Source organism: Selaginella moellendorffii, unplaced genomic scaffold (assembly GCF_000143415.4).
Source record: "Selaginella moellendorffii unplaced genomic scaffold, v1.0 SELMOscaffold_87, whole genome shotgun sequence".
Lineage (NCBI taxonomy): Eukaryota > Viridiplantae > Streptophyta > Lycopodiopsida > Selaginellales > Selaginellaceae > Selaginella > Selaginella moellendorffii.
The window spans coordinates 532,416-547,632 of NW_003314348.1; the positions used below are offsets into that span (position 1 = coordinate 532,416).

The 15,217-nt window shown below is 49.2% G+C and overlaps 4 protein-coding genes and 1 long non-coding RNA gene across 7 annotated transcripts; 1 reads left to right on the forward strand and 4 right to left on the reverse strand.

Annotated features, from left to right (window-relative positions):
* Positions 1-1,897: 1,897 nt before the first annotated feature.
* LOC9662707 (NADH dehydrogenase (ubiquinone) complex I, assembly factor 6) lies at positions 1,898-3,201 on the reverse strand. Its single transcript, XM_002988264.2, has one exon. It carries the CDS (start codon positions 3,111-3,113, stop codon positions 2,232-2,234), a length of 882 nt encoding a protein of 293 aa, XP_002988310.1. The 5' UTR covers positions 3,114-3,201; the 3' UTR covers positions 1,898-2,231.
* Positions 3,202-3,235: 34 nt separating this feature from the next.
* Positions 3,236-5,466, reverse strand: LOC9636619 (probable serine/threonine-protein kinase PIX7). Its single transcript, XM_002988265.2, has 7 exons — positions 5,292-5,466; positions 5,024-5,218; positions 4,602-4,924; positions 4,410-4,545; positions 4,211-4,350; positions 4,027-4,150; positions 3,236-3,915 (listed from the first exon to the last, which is right to left on the reverse strand). Exons 2-7 carry the CDS (start codon positions 5,109-5,111, stop codon positions 3,422-3,424), a joined length of 1,305 nt encoding a protein of 434 aa, XP_002988311.2. The 5' UTR covers positions 5,112-5,218; positions 5,292-5,466; the 3' UTR covers positions 3,236-3,421.
* Positions 5,467-5,568: 102 nt separating this feature from the next.
* Positions 5,569-6,060, forward strand: LOC112341635. The gene is made up of 4 exons (XR_002990628.1): positions 5,569-5,710; positions 5,766-5,811; positions 5,873-5,899; positions 5,947-6,060. It is a non-coding gene; the product is annotated as an uncharacterized LOC112341635 (long non-coding RNA).
* LOC9636620 (zinc finger CCCH domain-containing protein 11) lies at positions 6,028-8,064 on the reverse strand. 2 transcript variants are annotated; one of them, XM_024662141.1, is made up of 8 exons: positions 7,439-8,064; positions 7,289-7,373; positions 7,074-7,214; positions 6,926-7,014; positions 6,684-6,872; positions 6,500-6,630; positions 6,331-6,448; positions 6,028-6,274 (listed from the first exon to the last, which is right to left on the reverse strand). In XM_024662141.1, the coding sequence occupies exons 1-8, from the start codon at positions 7,637-7,639 to the stop codon at positions 6,098-6,100; spliced, it is 1,131 nt and encodes a 376-aa protein (XP_024517909.1). In that variant the 5' UTR covers positions 7,640-8,064; the 3' UTR covers positions 6,028-6,097. The 2 variants fall into 2 exon arrangements, with proteins under 2 accessions (XP_024517909.1, XP_024517910.1); XM_024662142.1 differs by having other exon boundaries at positions 7,074-7,230; positions 7,439-7,550.
* A 97-nt stretch (positions 8,065-8,161) lies between these two features.
* Positions 8,162-11,997, reverse strand: LOC9636621. Of its 2 annotated transcripts, none has more exons than XM_024662140.1 (5): positions 11,419-11,997; positions 11,286-11,356; positions 9,244-11,220; positions 8,983-9,175; positions 8,162-8,931 (listed from the first exon to the last, which is right to left on the reverse strand). In XM_024662140.1, the coding sequence occupies exons 1-5, from the start codon at positions 11,534-11,536 to the stop codon at positions 8,240-8,242; spliced, it is 3,051 nt and encodes a 1,016-aa protein (XP_024517908.1). In that variant the 5' UTR covers positions 11,537-11,997; the 3' UTR covers positions 8,162-8,239. The 2 variants fall into 2 exon arrangements, with proteins under 2 accessions (XP_024517908.1, XP_024517907.1); XM_024662139.1 differs by having other exon boundaries at positions 8,983-9,184.
* Positions 11,998-15,217: the final 3,220 nt, after the last annotated feature.

Genomic DNA, 15,217 nt, shown 5'->3' on the forward strand with positions numbered 1-15,217 from the left:
AAGAGGCTGGAACTTTGCACAGTGCATGGTTGTTGCATCAAGCTGCCAAACAAATCTCAAAGGAGGAACATCTCCCATCATTGATGGGAATGCTCCAAGGCAGCCCAATGTTGTGATATTTGAATATGCAACACTGCAAGGTCTTGATCCTCATCCAAACATACCAACTGTTTCACTCGTTGTGTAATGGAAGTGACTGACATTGATGTAGATGGATCAGCTTCCTCTATGTTGGCAAGCACAGCTCAATCAGCAACACTGCCTCAAGGCCATATATGAAATGAAAGTGTGTAAAAGCTGTTTGCAGCTTCTCTGTTGTTTGATATGACCAAACAGCATGAGGCAAGAACGATGGCCAGGTATTTCGAAAAGTTCATCCTCGAGGAAATCCTTTGCTACCCTCTAAGCGAATACCACTTCAACTTGAGCAACATCCATTCCAAGACCCAGTTATTGAATATATAGCAATTACCTTGTTGTGGAATCTCAACACGCTGAACTCCATGTCCGGTCTGCTGCCACTCTTCTTGGCCCCGCTCATCCACCTCGGCTTCACGGGGCCGATCCCTTCGCTGCCAGGAACTCTGGAGTATCTATCGCTGGCCAAGAACTGCCTCACTGGGACAATGGCCACCCTGCAGCGCCCGGCGCTTCTCGACCTGAGGCTCACCAGAGATTTTCAGCTTCCGGAACGGCAACCTCCTCCTCCAGCAGAACCAGTTCTCGGGGCCGGTCCAGGTTCTGGTGTCCCTGAGGCATGCAACACGTCTTTCACAGGCATCCCAGCAATGGTCAGGGTGGTACCGCAGGAGTTTGTGGACGCCATCCAGCACAACTACATCCCAAACATCAACCCGCTGCCAACGACATGCACATTTTGCATCCAGTACAATTGCCTCAGCCCGCCGCAGCAGTCGTCGACGTCGGGAGACAAGCATCCAGGCCGATGATCCAGTCTATAGTTTACGTTAGAAACAGGCTATTTTTATAAAGTATAGAATAGAGTCAATAAATACCTGGAATTAAATTAAGAAGCCCTATTCTTGTTTAAGGTTTTTGTCAGAGGATGCCTGCTTGTATTTGTTCGCCCACGACCCACAAGGGATCTTTCCGGTGCAAGTTACATCGCCAGTATGACACTACATGGATTAGGCAGAGTACCAGTGACAACACAAGGGACATCAAGGTGGACAACAAGAATGGCGCTGCCAGTCTCAAAGGGTCAACCAAGGAGTTTCAATCGTGAATAATTTGCTATTTGGTAAACTTTGTTAATGAGTTTCCTGTCCAGAGTTTTGGACAATAAAACATTTTGGTTTTATCAATTATAATTATACTTTTGTCCTTTTTTTTTAGATCATAAATCCCTTTTCTTTCTCCCTTTGTGACAAGCGACTGCTGTTATCTCGGCGATCGAGGATATTTCGAGAGAAGAGGTTAAAAGAAGAGTAGAGCAAAAGAGTTGGATTCCTTGACTGACCAGATTTCCGTGTCCAACAGAGCAAAATCCATTGACTCCGTCAACGATGACGAGCCCAATTTGTTGGTCCTTCGTGCAGGATAAATGATACGTCTACCTTTGAGTCTGACTGAGATTTGCAGGATCTCGCGCACCATATGGGATTTTATTTCGCCGCCGCGCGCGGCGAAGATCATTGACAGCGTCCCCACCCAAATGACCGCAAAGGAACGTTGGAACGCTTTTTTCCTCCTCAAGAAATCTGTAGGAAATTTGTCCAGCGCCGGGAAATCTATCTTCTTCTAAATATGTGGTCCTATTCCCTTTAACTTAAATTTATTGTATTTTGTGGGTATTTCTCAGATATCTATCTAGGCTGTGTCAGTAAGTTTATCTTTATGACAAAAGCGATTGTTGGCAGCTACTGTTGCTCTGATGAGCAAGCGACGCACGAACTGAATTCCTTATAATTGAAATTTAAACACAGTTTGTATGGCAAAGACCAATGCCGACGTGCTCAAGGAGATGCAACCAGAGCACGCCAAAGTTCTTCGCTGGTCACTGGATCCCCGACTTGGCAGCCAGGGAGCTAGTCCTTGGCAACGTTGTAGAGCTCAGAGTTGGCGACAAGGTACCAGCGGACATGAGGATCGCAGTTCTAAGGACTTCGACTCTTAAAGTGGAGCAAAGCTCGGCGATCAAGAGCACACGTTTGTAATCATGGTAGAGAAAAGTACCAAGGTTTTCTCGAAAACCAAGAGCAAAAAGAGAATCAATAGGACCCCCTGAGCGAGTGCCACTTCAACTTGAGCAACATCCACAGCGGCGACACCCCGCAAACCCCCCGCCGCAACCTGGGATCAAACGGATCAAAGCCCGACCTCATGAGCGTCGCTAGAAACTCGTCCGTGGCAACCGCCGGCAGCATCACCGGCGAGGCCTCCCTGGGCACGTCCTTGGCCAGCGCCCGAGCCTTCTCCAGATGCGCGTGAGCCACCGACGCCACCTCAAACACCGCGCGCGCAACGCCCTCGTCCCCGCGCACCCCCCGATACAAATCCTCCTGCGACACACCGTGCTTCACCGCCACCTCCACCGGGATGTAGCAAACCCGCTTGGAGCTGTGGTGCGCGGTGGCCTCGAGCAGCAGCGAGATCCCCGCGGCCTTGCCCGTGTGCGAGGCCGCGTGATCCGCCTTGGTGCTCCTCACCCCGGCGGCCTCGAGCGTGAGGTAGAGCAGCGCCGACGCGGTGCTCTCGGCGTAGCGCTCGATCTCCCCGACGTCCCTGGGCGGCGCCGAGAGCTCCGCGTCGGCGACCCTGGCGTCGATGATCCGCGAGAACCAGTGCTTGCTCAGCCGGCGCTCGCGGTTGACATGATCCAGCATGGAGAGCACCGGGTGCTCGGGCGTGGCCGCGGCGCGCGAGAAGAGCTTGTCGATGGAGTCCTTCCACCAGGCGAGGCGCAGCGTGGCGAGGCTGGGGTCGCGGGCGGTGTCCTTGGCGGTGGCCGTCTCCACGTTGAATGCGCGCAGCGCGAAGGCCGCATCGCGGAGGCCACCAGATCGCGGGAGCTGGAGCAAGCACAGGTAGTTCTTGTAGTCATACCGCCGGACCTGGTTCACGCAGTAGTTGAGCGCGCTCGCCCTGCTCATTGATTTGTGTCACAAATCTCTCTCGATTCTAGAGCTAGCCTACCTCAGAGCTTGGAATCCCTCTCCTTCTCCTTTGTGACTTATTAGCCCAAGAACCCTAAAAGGCCCACGAACCCTAAATATCATCCTAAAAGCCTAGATAGCATTCCATTCCAATAAAGTACAACATTACGTCGAGAGGCCCATAACACGGGGAAAGAAGGAAGAGAGCGAGCGAGAGAGGCGAAGATATTGGACGAGAGATGAAAGAGAAACAAGGAGAGCGCGAGAATGCTGGCTGGGATCGCTCCTTGCCCTCTCCATTTTTTTCATTTACCATACGCGGATGGCCGCGGGGATCGCTGCTGGTACGTGGCTATCTGCGCCGGCCTCGCGTTGCCGTTGCCATTCCTGTGCTGGTGGTGGCTCCCGTTTTGCTGCACGAACTGCGGGTGGTATCTAAAGTTTGCGGCGGCGGAGCTCGAGTGATGGTTGTAGGACGAGCTGCCCATGTCTTTCGGGTTCTGGAGCGGCTCCAGAGCCACCACCACCTCGCTCATCAGCGGCCTGCTCTTGGGGTCCCGGCTGATGCACTGGTGCGCCAGCATCGCCGCCTTCTGCAAGCCTTTGATCGAGTAGTGCCCCTCGAGGCGGGGGTCGATGAGCCGGAACAGCTTCCTCTTCTCGCTCAGGAACGGTCTGGCCCATTCCACCAGGTTGTGCTCGCCGCTCGGCCGGTTCTTGTCCATGGATCGTCGCCCCGTCAGGATCTCCAGCAAAACAACGCCAAAGCTATATACATCGCTCCTAGGTGTCAAGTGACCTGCAAAGCCGGAAAGGCATGAGTCGCAAGCTCTCACTCTCGCAAGATCGTCGAAACGGCTGAAGAAACGAAAGACAGCTTCACTCGAGCAAGAACGAGAAGAAAAAGTACCTGTCATTACGTATTCTGGAGCTGCATAGCCATAAGTCCCCATTACGCGCGTCGAAACGTGCGTTTTGTCACCTTCCGGACCATCCTTTGCCAAACCGAAATCCGACAGTTTGGCAGTGTATTCCTGGAGAATAAGTCGTGTAAACTAAACCGGAAAATCCTATCACAGCGGCAGCACACGTACATGGTCCAGAAGAATGTTGGATGTCTTGAAATCTCGATAAATAACTGGCCTGGAAGCGCCCTCGTGAAGAAACGCTAGACCCTTTGCAGCCCCGAGCGCGATCTTCATCCTGGTGGCCCACGGAAGCGGCAATGCGGCACCTACAAGAAAGAGATCACGAACTGGTTGGATGAGCACGAAAGAAAACTGACAAGCTTACGTCTAAACAGATGATTCTCGAGGCTTCCGCGAGGCATGAACTCGTAAACAAGGAGCCGCTGATCATCCTCGGCGCAGTAGCCAATCAACCGGACGAGATTCGGGTGATGGAGCTGCCCAAGAAAATTCACCTCTGCCTGCAAAAGAACATTTTTTTTCTCCTGTTGGAGTTAAATATCATCCAAGTTCTTACCAGCCACTCTCTGTGTCCTTGCAAACCCTCGGGATTGAGCTGCTTCACCGCTACAACTAGTCCTGTTCCAGGCTTGACAGCTCCTGTCCCATTCTCATCTATCCATCCCTTGAAAACACTTCCAAATCCCCCTTCACCCAGCAGACTGTCGGGTCGGAAGTTCCGTGTGGCGGATCTCAGATCGGTGAAGCTAAAAATTCGAAGATGAGCCCCTTGCCTGACTTCGTTGGAACCTGGATTGGAGGGGTCACTCACTGACCCATTGGCGGACAAGGACCCCTTCTCGGATGCCTGGCTAGGCTCTGTGGCTGGCTCGACTTGACCTGTTCGAAGTCACAAAGCTTTTAAGCGAGCGAGAGGGAAAAAGGAAAAAGGTAAAACGAAACAAACCGAGCTTGCGCTTGAATTTCGGGAAAACTCACCAGAATTCCTGGCGTTGCCGTGTGAAGAAACCAAGCTAGTTCCACTCCAGCAGTTTCCCATGAAGAACGAGCTCAAGCATGTACACATATCCCCTCTCTAGTCCATTCCCACCGCATTTACCACTGATCGCTTCTCGGAAACCCCTCTCGCAATCGGCTGGCCGCCAGGAACGAGCTCTGCCGCCGCCGCCGCTGCTGCCACAGCACAAACCAAACCTAGAGCTAGAATCATAGCTGCTGGCGCGCCATAGGCGACGAAACCACTCACACTCATCGATGCCGCTGGCCGATGCCGCGCTGCGCCTAGACCTTGCCCCCGCGCATCAAAACCCTAAGCGCCAGTGCCAGTGTAGCGCCCGAGTGACGCCCCTGTGTGCGTGTGAGTGTGTGCGAGTATGAGAGAGTGTGAGAGTACACAAAGGGTAAGGGTATCTGGGCGTAAGCCTCGGTGTAAACAGACACTCCAGCCGCCCTGTCCTTAAGCGACACGAGGTCGCCGGCTCAATTCCAGCCAATCTACCGGCTAGAAAAAATAGGTCTGCGTTTCGATTCTCTTCCCCGTGCGTTGGCTATGGCGAGCTCGGGCCCTCCGTATCCATGGGAGCCTCCCACGAACATCCCCATCCATGGCCCAAGCCCTAAGCGCTGGCAAGTTCTAACGGGGCGCTACATGTGTGCGGTGATGTGGTGAGTCTCTCTAGTGTGATCGATCTATGGGAAAAATTTTATTTTGGCTCCCCAGGTTTTGGATCTTCTATCGATTCAAAGAAGACGGCGATGTGCTGCTGGTAAGCTCTCTAGAGACTAGATTTTCACCTCTGAGATCTCTCTCTTTTCTCTCTCGTTCAGGGATTTCGTCACAAATGGGAACCCAGAGTAAGCGAAGCTACATTGAAACAATCTTTACATTTTCTGTTCTATAGGGAGGAGGTGGTCATCACTGATCTAAACTTGGGCGGAATAAGCAGTGATCTTTCTAGTTTGTACCTTTTGATGCTCTGGAATTTCAAAAGCTTTCCAATTGCCAGGAGAACAAACATCCGAGGGTTTAATAAAAGATCTCGGGAACTTTGTCTAAGTATCGCCACCTACGCCCGAACTAGCTAGCCTAGCTTCCAACTCGTTGAGCTCGTCCTCGTCCAGATCATCGTCCTCAACGTCTGGAATCGCTTCGTCGTCCTCGTCAATCTCGGCTGGATCCACAGACGCTGACGACGATCCAGCAGCAGCAGTTGCGGCGGTATCAGTTGCCTGCAATGAAAAACAGAAACTTTGAGACATCTACAAGCTCCCATAGCCGGAGTTACCTTCGCATCCTGAGCTTTGGAGCTACTTCCGGGTTCCCCTTCGTCTCTCTCATACTCGTCGCAAGCCTCCAAATCGTCGACAAACAAGCTTGCGTCAGAGGCAAAGAGTTCTCTTCCACTGCAACAACAGAAACGCATTAGCGCTCTAAAAGTGAAAACCACACCATACCTCATTCTGTCATTCTTCGCTCGTTCAGCCCTCTTCTGTGCCAACATCGCTTCCCTTTCCTGCTCCTTTCTCTTCTTCCATTCGCTGAAGATCGTAGCATTTAGAGGGGTGGTCGTCGAAACCTTTGTTCGCTGCAACAGGGAAACAGAGCTCTTAGCACGTAAAAAGCTCATCCAAAGAGTACCTGTTCTTCGATCTCCTCTTCAATGCTTAGTTTCTCAGCTTCCTCCTCCAACAACGCCTTCATTTGAGACTTCAGAACGTACCCTGGTGGCAACGCATGTCGGTAATGGCAGTCTTTACCACCATTGGGACACACCCAGAACCAGCCATACTGCTTCTTCTCAACGGCATCCAGGAAGTACTTGCACACCTGAAAGTTTGCAACGTTACTACAAGATCCCAGAACAAAAGCCAAAGACATACTATCTCAGTTGGTTTGTTGTTCATGTACTCTTTCCCTTTGGATTCCACAACCTTCTCCAGCGTCTCCTGGTCCCATTCTTCCATGGTCTCTGCTCACGAGCACGGAAAGGAAAATCAGAATAGAAAAGCTCGGGCTAAGACAACTCACCGTTATCACGCTGGTCACTGTAGAGGTCGATCTTCTCTCCCTTTCTCTCCACATTGAGATCATGAGAGTACTTGCACTTGAATCCCTTGGCGCACTGTCCCCTCCTGAAAAACTCGCAAACGACTGACTTTGGATCGACACCTGAAATCGAGTACAGCTGCTACTGGTTTTAACGTATAATAGCGTGGGGAAAAAAGCTTCTTGCAGACACTCACCAACTGGAACTTTCGGCTGGCTGATGGCAACCTTGAAGAGCTCATTCAGCTCCTTCTCCCGCTGAGTTTCCTCTTCCTTCTTTTTCTGCGAATTTCCCAAAACAAATCCCCGGTGAGAGAGAAAAACCCACGTTCCAACAAAATCCAGACCTTCTGAGCAGCTTTGGGATCCTCCTCGCGCTTGACACGAGACTGCACGGATTGCTGGAGGCTCGCCACATACTTCTGGACATTCTTACTCTTGTTCTTGTTCTTGAGCCCAAATGTCTTGTCCTCCACGAGCTTCTGCTTCTTCGCCAAATCGGCCTTCTGCTTCTCCTTGGACCCCTTGTCGGCGGCTTTCGGAGGCATTTCTTCGCGGAGATGAATCAACCAATCGATCGAGCCGCGCTGCCCTTGCGCCGATCAGCGCCTCCACTTCCCAAGCCCTAACCCTCATCAAAGAGAGCAAAAGCCCTAAACAAAAATGCTAGCTTGCTTTCTCAAAGAGGAAAAGGGGGGTTTTTTATCACTTCTTCTTCTTGCTATGGCGATTTCTCCGTCGGAGCTTCTTGTGCTTGTGCTTGTTCATCTTCTTTCTTCTCTTCTTCTTCACGCTGCTCGCTTCGATCTCAATCTCGTCGCCATCGTGACCGGGCAGCCAAATTCCCTCTCCGGTCAGCGAATCCACATGAATGTAGCTCGATCCCTTGTTGATCTCCACCTTATCGAAGCAGTTCCTCTCAAATCTCCCATCTTCCCCGATCCAAGCGCCGGTTCTCGGTAGCAAATGACTCGGCGCAGCTACAAACCTCTTGACAGCCCACGCCGCGATCGCGCGCCTCGAGCACAAGCTTCTCAGCATCACAAAGCCCTAAACCCGCGTAGCCAAGAGCCCTAGAAAACAGAGTGTATTATTCACATGAATATGCTGCCATTTTAAATTCAAACTCTTTGTGTGTAACACTGTCGCTATAAATCCAAGCACTCCTCGTAGAGCTCGTTGAGAAGCTCGGCCTCCACCTCCACGCCTATCGCCTCCACGAAATTTTGGAGCTCCATCCATCGATCACCCTTCATCAAATACTTCTCGATCAGATTCTCCACCGTGTGCTGTAAATCTTCGCCCTGGGGGTACACGAAGTAATCCGAGAGCTTCGACCACACCTCGGCCACCAGGAGTCCTCCGCCAGGAACAGTCCGGACAGTCGAAAGCCACGGATCACACACGAACTTGTGTGTCAAGATCTCGTCCACCATGTCGAAGAGATGCCGCCGTTTCATGCTCGAGATCTTCGTCGTCTCTGCTGTGGAGACGTCCTCGGCTTGGGTCCTGTAGAATCCTTCCAGCTGCTGGAACAGCATCGGGTCCAGAGCATGCGCCTGAGAGTGCTGCTCCACCAAAAAGCTGCCGCTGCCACTGTTCTTGATCAAGCCTGACGCGAGAAGGATGTTCTTCACGTAGACCTTCTGGCCGTCCTCCTCCTTGCACTTTTCCAGCTCCAGCCATTGGAGGTGGCCAGTGTCGTTCGAGCTTACACTTGTCTCGAGCTCGGGGTGTTGTTTCTCTTCCACAACAACCTTGTCCACAACCACGTCCGAAATCTCAAGACCTTCTTGATCGTTGTCATCCCACTTCAAGCGACGGAGATGAATTCGCAGCTCTGCCAGAAACGAAGTCTTTGTTTGCTTTCAAGCAGAAAAGGAGAACTCACCTTCCAGTTCCGAGCTGATCGTATCGAAGTCAACATGACCAGGACTCTCCTCAAAAGAGGACTCCAAAACGGATATTGGACTTGGTTGTCCACTGTTGTCGCTGCTTATGGATGTCTCGTCAACGTCCACAGCTTCGACGACGTCTGTAGTCGTCGGACTGGCTTTAACGAGCTCCTCCTCTTCTTGCGAAACCTGCAGCAATTGGCCCTGCCATCAATCCGAGAAAGAAAAAAAAGACAAGAAATAGTATGTTGACTAACCTCCTCTTTGTGACGCCAGCTTGAAACTTCCGAAGACAAATGTGAAGTTTCAGGAACCGACTGCTTGCTATAATCAGTTTCTTCTTCGCACGGACTGGCAGAAACTGTGGGAACGCTGTTATTTGACGAAAGAAACGCCGAAGGCGATCTCGAAACATCTGTCTCTGGCTGGGATACTGCTTCCGAAACACCGATGTCTGCTGTATACTCGGACTCTAACGTGTCCCTTGAATCGCTACACTCAAGAGAAGCCTCGTTTTCCCCCTGTGACTCGAATCCAGAAGTTTTCAGAAGAAAGCTTCCCCCATATCCCAGCAAGTCGCTACCGGGAACGGCCTCATCCAAACTATAATCCCCTACCTTAGCACCCGCATCGTCTTGTACAGTATTTGTAAACTCCCTGTTAGTGAGATCTACGTTGTTTTTCCTAGCTTCAGAAGGCTGGCTTCTAGCTTTCCGGAAAGAATCGCCAAGCTTGTGAGATGTCTCGGGCAATACTTGTTGATTCTTTCGAATTCTATCCTTCCTTACCACCTGTTTGCTTATGCCACTTGAAGAGACTATCTCCCTGTTCTGTGCTTCAGAGACTTTACTTATCCGGCTGCTAACGGACTGGTCAGGCACCAAAACAACGATGCCCTTCGACACAGGTCGTGGCATTGGCGGAGAACTCCCAGAAGCTTGCTGCCTCGGACGACTTGGTTTTTTCTGTACCGAAGAAAGCGAAGCCTTGAAGCCTGTATCCTCCACAGCCTCAACTTGAGGCTTTGGTCTCCTACTAGTTCTCCCAGTAGGCGTTGTTACCCCGTCACCCCTCAAGAATTCACTTCCACCGCCGAGTCTTGGACCGTCCGAGTTATCAAGTGTCACGTTTAGTCTCTTGCCAGCACCCTGTTCTTGTAGAGCATTCCTCGCCAAGTCTCGCACCACGCTTTCCCGGACTTGACGAGCGATTTCCTTGGCAATCTCCCTGGGATTGGCAGCGCCTTCATTCCTGGAAGTATCCGCAATCCTCCTCATATCATCGCAAGCCTCTGTTACCCTCCTAGAAGGAATAGTTTCATCCCGGACGCTGTTTGCATATGGTCCTGGAGAAAAGCTGGCCGATGTAGGACTCGCGTTTCGGTTCGGACTCGGCTTGAGAACAACTATCCTCGTCGGAGCTTGGTTGTCAGGGACCAAATTCTTTATGATGTCTTCGCCAGCTCCAACCAAGTTGGAATGCCTGGAGAAATTTTTGAGTGCATCTTCTCTTCTACCCTCGATAACTTTCCTGACAATGGGATTCCTGAGCCCCTCCGGTACTGGCCTGTCAATAGCAACGTTTCTGTGTGCGACTCCGGGAGTTTTTTCGATATGTTTACCGAGAACCGAGTCCTGATCCTCAACGTACTTCAGGAAAGCATCTCTGTTGGTCTGGAAGAAGTCGATCGCGTCTAAAAACTCCTTGGACTGATTCAGCTGCTGATTTGCTGCAAGCCACCTTTTGTCTGAGAGTTTTTCCCCAGTTAGCAAACGCGTCGCTTCGTTCAACTTCTCCCGCACAAGCATCTGTTTGAGAGCTAGCTGCCGCTTCATCTCCTCTATCTCAAACACATCTGGTAACTCTCTTGCTGCCCCTCGCTTTTTGTTGTCCGAACCCCGAGGACGATTAAACTTTGCCTTGTCTTCCACATAGTAAGATTCCTGGACCGGCAGTACCACTGTAGCTACTGGAGGAGCCTGCTTAAACTCGTTTTGCCTTCTCGACTGTTTCTCCACTGCCTGCTTTGGAGTCACTTGGTCTCCCCCTTTCTTCTTGGCCTGCTTCGCCGGGACTGATTCGTTGGGGAGAGTATCCAAACCCATGAGCCGAGCGACCACGTTTGGGGGCCGAAAGTCCATATCCCTGCCGCTGTGAGCCTTGAGTACATACTCGCTTCCCCCATGCACGAAGTTCATCTTCTTGTCAGGCGTCCTAGAGTTGGTCCGAGTTGTCTGCAAAAACAACAACTTAGCCACAACCAAAAAATCAGAACTTCTTTCACCACGCTAGTACTTACTTCCCCCTCCTCGCGCTTGGCTCTCGACTTCGGCGAATCTCTTCCCTTGTAGAGCTTGTCCATTTGGTAATCTGAAAGAAACACAGAAAAAAAAATCACGGTTTTTGCTACCAACACGAGTCGATCTACTTACCGAGAGCGATCCTCCTGTCATCGGGTAGCCTCTTTCCCGAGAGAGTTTCATTGAAGTCGAAGAGATGCATTCCACTAGCTGGGCCACCTCTGTCCGCGTACCTTCCCTCTCGAGCCATGAACAGAACCCGCGGCTACTAAATGGCTAGCCAAGCCTCTGCTAAAGCAGCTCCTGCGAAGGGCGTTGAGCTGAGAGTTGTGGATCCAGCATTTCTTTCCATAGCACCCATCACGCAAAGACAAGGCGCCTTCACTCCAAAGCAACAATTCCACAGTGATCTCATGTGCGTTTCGTTTTGATCCCGAGGCTCAAAATTTTTCCCCCTCCCAGCACGATCACCACAGCCTGCATTTTCCCAGCTAGATGTCGCAGATCCAAGCGCTGCCGAAACGCATCGCTAGCTCCTGAGAAGCCCTAAAATCGGAGCTCCAAAACCTGGATGCAAATCCCGTAATAATGTATCGAATCCAAATCCTGGAACCGCTGATCCCAGGAACCCTAGTCCGCCGCGTGACGAGAGGAGAGGGGTAATGCCAAAAAACGCAATGTGGCAGCCTAGGCCTCCATAGCCGGCACCAGAAACAGCCACAGTTGTTCTAAACAGGGTGCCGAATACGGTCACGCCACGTGTCCGCGTCGCGCCCTTCGCATCTCGACCGTCCGGGACCATATAGTTAACATGTCATTGTTTGCGCAAATCTAAGAATCACGACCACAACAATAGTTAAATGTCCTTGCTTAAATCACAGCATTGCCATTGTTGCTATTGCCTCTCCAACCTTATGCGCGATTCGTACACGAAGAGCCTTGGTACGGACTGGCACTGGTGGGTGAATTTAAAGACTTCCATGTTCCAGGCGGTCCCATTTTTGGTCACACCTTTCCTTTTTGTGATTGTGGATGTTATGTCCTTGTCAAGAAATTTATGTCCATTACACTCTTCTAGCCATGCAACACCGCCATTTTAGATGTTTCCATTCCTTGGAATGCCTTACGATCTTCCAATTAGCTCAAAACACTTGCGGTGGTCTCGAGCTCAATTTCCTAAGCGACCAGCTTTTCTGTTTCTCTGCTGTACTGCTGTTGTGCCCAGAGAGAGGTGTATGATCGCTCAAGCTCAAGCATGCGTCCGGGCTCTCGTTTCTTGGCACCTCACAGCATTGCTATTATTTCTCTGCACGTTCCAGCAGAGATCCGCTAAGCAAAACTTTGGGTGTTTTCCTGTTTATTAAGTGCCAGAAGATTGTTAAGGTGGTTGAGTCTCTATTTGGGATAAATGTTTTAAATATCTTCAAATATATATTAAAACTACTATTTTGAATATAAAACTAAATCGGTTTATTTTATGCTACATTGATCCAGATTTAATTAAGAATATTATTATTTTCTTAACAGTGTCAGATTAAAAAATATACAAGAATATATTCAGGTATATGCTTAGGTTTTCTAAACCAAACCAAAAAACAAAACTCTAAACTCTAAAAATTTTATACCCACTAACAGCAAATAAATTACATCTCTGGATGGCTTGCAATGTTGGCACTGGTAAATGCTGGCTGGGAGAGTGATGTGTTCTAGCATCTCCTTTTGCAGTTCCTCTCCTTAGATTGCAGCATTGAGTTCTAAAACTCTAATGTCCTCAAGCTCACTCTTTAGAAGGCTGCCCGCCACCACATTGTACTAGAGGCCCCAAGGAGACTCATGAGAGTGTTCCAAATCCCGGACGTCCAGCCCAGTGGAAGCAATCCAGAAACAAAATCTTCTCAAGCCAGGAGTGGGCATTCCCCTCAAGAAGCTGAGAAAGGCTGTGAAGAATATAGCTTACGGTTTGACGACCTCAAGGATCATCAAAAGCAGTGATTCTGGCTCCCATCACTGTGCCAGAATTAAGCTTCGATCATGGTGGCCTAGTCTTTACTGCTCATGCCATCAAACATGCGATCAAGATCCCACAGTTGGCATACATCACCATCAATGAAGTCTCCACAACCAAGTCCCAACTAATTTCAAAAGGACCTGGCATGGCTGGCAAGGATCCATCAATAGCATGGCCTTAATCTAGAGTTTGGATCTTAAAATACTGCAAGAGCAGGTTGGAGAGCCAAATAAAGTTGCTGGTTAAGTTCATCTCGTGGAAAGTCCTAATTGCTGGGAGATTACATGGTTTTTCCCAGCATTTATCCCACCCTTGCAATTCTTTGGGGTAAATGCTGGAAAAACACCATATAATCTCCCCTATGAACGAATATGGCATATATATAAGTGTGCATGATATGGACAATGCAATATTTGAGATAATATTGGCAACTACCATTCGTAGATTGAGTTTGAGCTTGTTGCCCCTGGAAGATTTTATGTTAGATTGCACTCCTTGGGTATTACCTTCACCATTATCAGCCTGTCCTTCACATATTATTTTATCTAGACAACTTACATTAAGGTTTTTTTTTTAAATACTGACAAAGAAAGATGCTTGATTGATCTTAACTTTCACAAACAAAATTTAAACTATTATTTTGAAATGGCTTATGAAAACAGAATTGTTTTTGGGAATTTCCATTTCTTAATTTCATATTAAAGTCCTATCAAATAATCTAGATTAAATTAGTAACCTGTATAGTATATAAATAAATATTAACTGAATTGATAAAAGATGTAATTTATTTGTTTTAGTTGTCAAATAAATATTTTAATTTGAAATATGAAAAGGGAATACAAAAAATGTACATATCAATTAGCCCAAAAACCTTAGTTTATATACAAAAGCGAGTGGTCCGAATTAAAACCAATCCAACATCTACCAAAATCCCACTATAGTAATATTAGTATATGGCATCATAATTATACATTTGGACCTTACATCATCCCCTCCTCTCAAAATAATGGAAGACCATTAAGGTTCTCTTGTGGATGGGCCAGGATGTGGGAGAACGTCAGGAGGAGGCATCAATAGATTTGTAGGTAGTATTAGCTATTGTTAATCCCTTTATATGAAGTGTTTCAACTGTTACTGTAGCGCATGTGATCATGGGATGAGATTTGGATATACTGTCACCGTGGATCCTTGGAACCTTGGGGGATAAAATAGCCACTAAGGGCTCTCTCATCAAGCAATTGCCCCTTTTTCAGTTGGCTTAAGGGGAGAGAGATAAAGTGTGCTACAGTTACACATGTATAATTTATGGAGGATTGGCTTGTTAGGTGTCATATCGAACCTTATAAATTTGTGGTTTAACTTGCCGCAACACCTAATATAGTCCTTTCCATTGAGCAAGGAGCCCTTTAAATAAACCACGTACTATAAAATGGGGAAAATAAACTAACACAAAGTCATCCATTTTGTGCTCCACAATGTAAAGAACCGACTCCCTGAGATGTCGTAGGCTAAAGGATCCCCGAAAGCATGACCGAAATGACAAAGAGTTCATTGGATGGGACCGAGTCGAAGATTGAGTCCAAGACCAACTCTGAGACCGAGTTTGAGATAGAGTCTGAGATCGAGCTCGAGGCCGAATCAGAGACCGAGTTCGAGACTGAGTTCAAGACCAAGTTCGAGACAAAGTCCGAGACCCAAATCGGGTCCGAGACTGAGTCCGAGGTCGAGTCCGAAGTAGAGTCCAAGATCGGGTCCGAGATCAAGTCCGAGATCGAGTTCGAGACCGAGTCCGAAGTCGGGTCCGAGATCGAGTCCAAGATCGAGTCCAAGACTGAGTCCGAATACTAATACGGGTCAAGGGGTGAAAGCCCAAAGCATGCGTCTCCCAAGGGGGGGGGGGCTGTAGGGGGTTCCAAAAGTATA

Coding starts and splice junctions, on each gene's coding strand:
- LOC9636619 (XM_002988265.2), bottom strand. CDS start 5,111: ATGTGTACATGCTTGAGCTCGTTCTTCATGGGAAACTGCTGGAGTGGA. Junction 4,925..5,023: donor CGGCAACGCCAGGAATTCTG/GTGAGTTTTCCC, acceptor GACTTCGAACAG/GTCAAGTCGAGCCAGCCACA. Junction 4,151..4,210: donor CCAACATTCTTCTGGACCAT/GTACGTGTGCTG, acceptor CTTATTCTCCAG/GAATACACTGCCAAACTGTC.
- LOC9636621 (XM_024662139.1), bottom strand. CDS start 11,536: ATGGCTCGAGAGGGAAGGTACGCGGACAGAGGTGGCCCAGCTAGTGGA. Junction 11,221..11,285: donor CCAAGCGCGAGGAGGGGGAA/GTAAGTACTAGC, acceptor TTGTTTTTGCAG/ACAACTCGGACCAACTCTAG. Junction 8,932..8,982: donor GATCAGCTCGGAACTGGAAG/GTGAGTTCTCCT, acceptor CGTTTCTGGCAG/AGCTGCGAATTCATCTCCGT.
- LOC9636620 (XM_024662141.1), bottom strand. CDS start 7,639: ATGCCTCCGAAAGCCGCCGACAAGGGGTCCAAGGAGAAGCAGAAGGCC. Junction 7,374..7,438: donor ATCCCAAAGCTGCTCAGAAG/GTCTGGATTTTG, acceptor GGAAATTCGCAG/AAAAAGAAGGAAGAGGAAAC. Junction 6,275..6,330: donor CCAAAGCTCAGGATGCGAAG/GTAACTCCGGCT, acceptor TTTTCATTGCAG/GCAACTGATACCGCCGCAAC.
- LOC9662707 (XM_002988264.2), bottom strand. CDS start 3,113: ATGAGCAGGGCGAGCGCGCTCAACTACTGCGTGAACCAGGTCCGGCGG.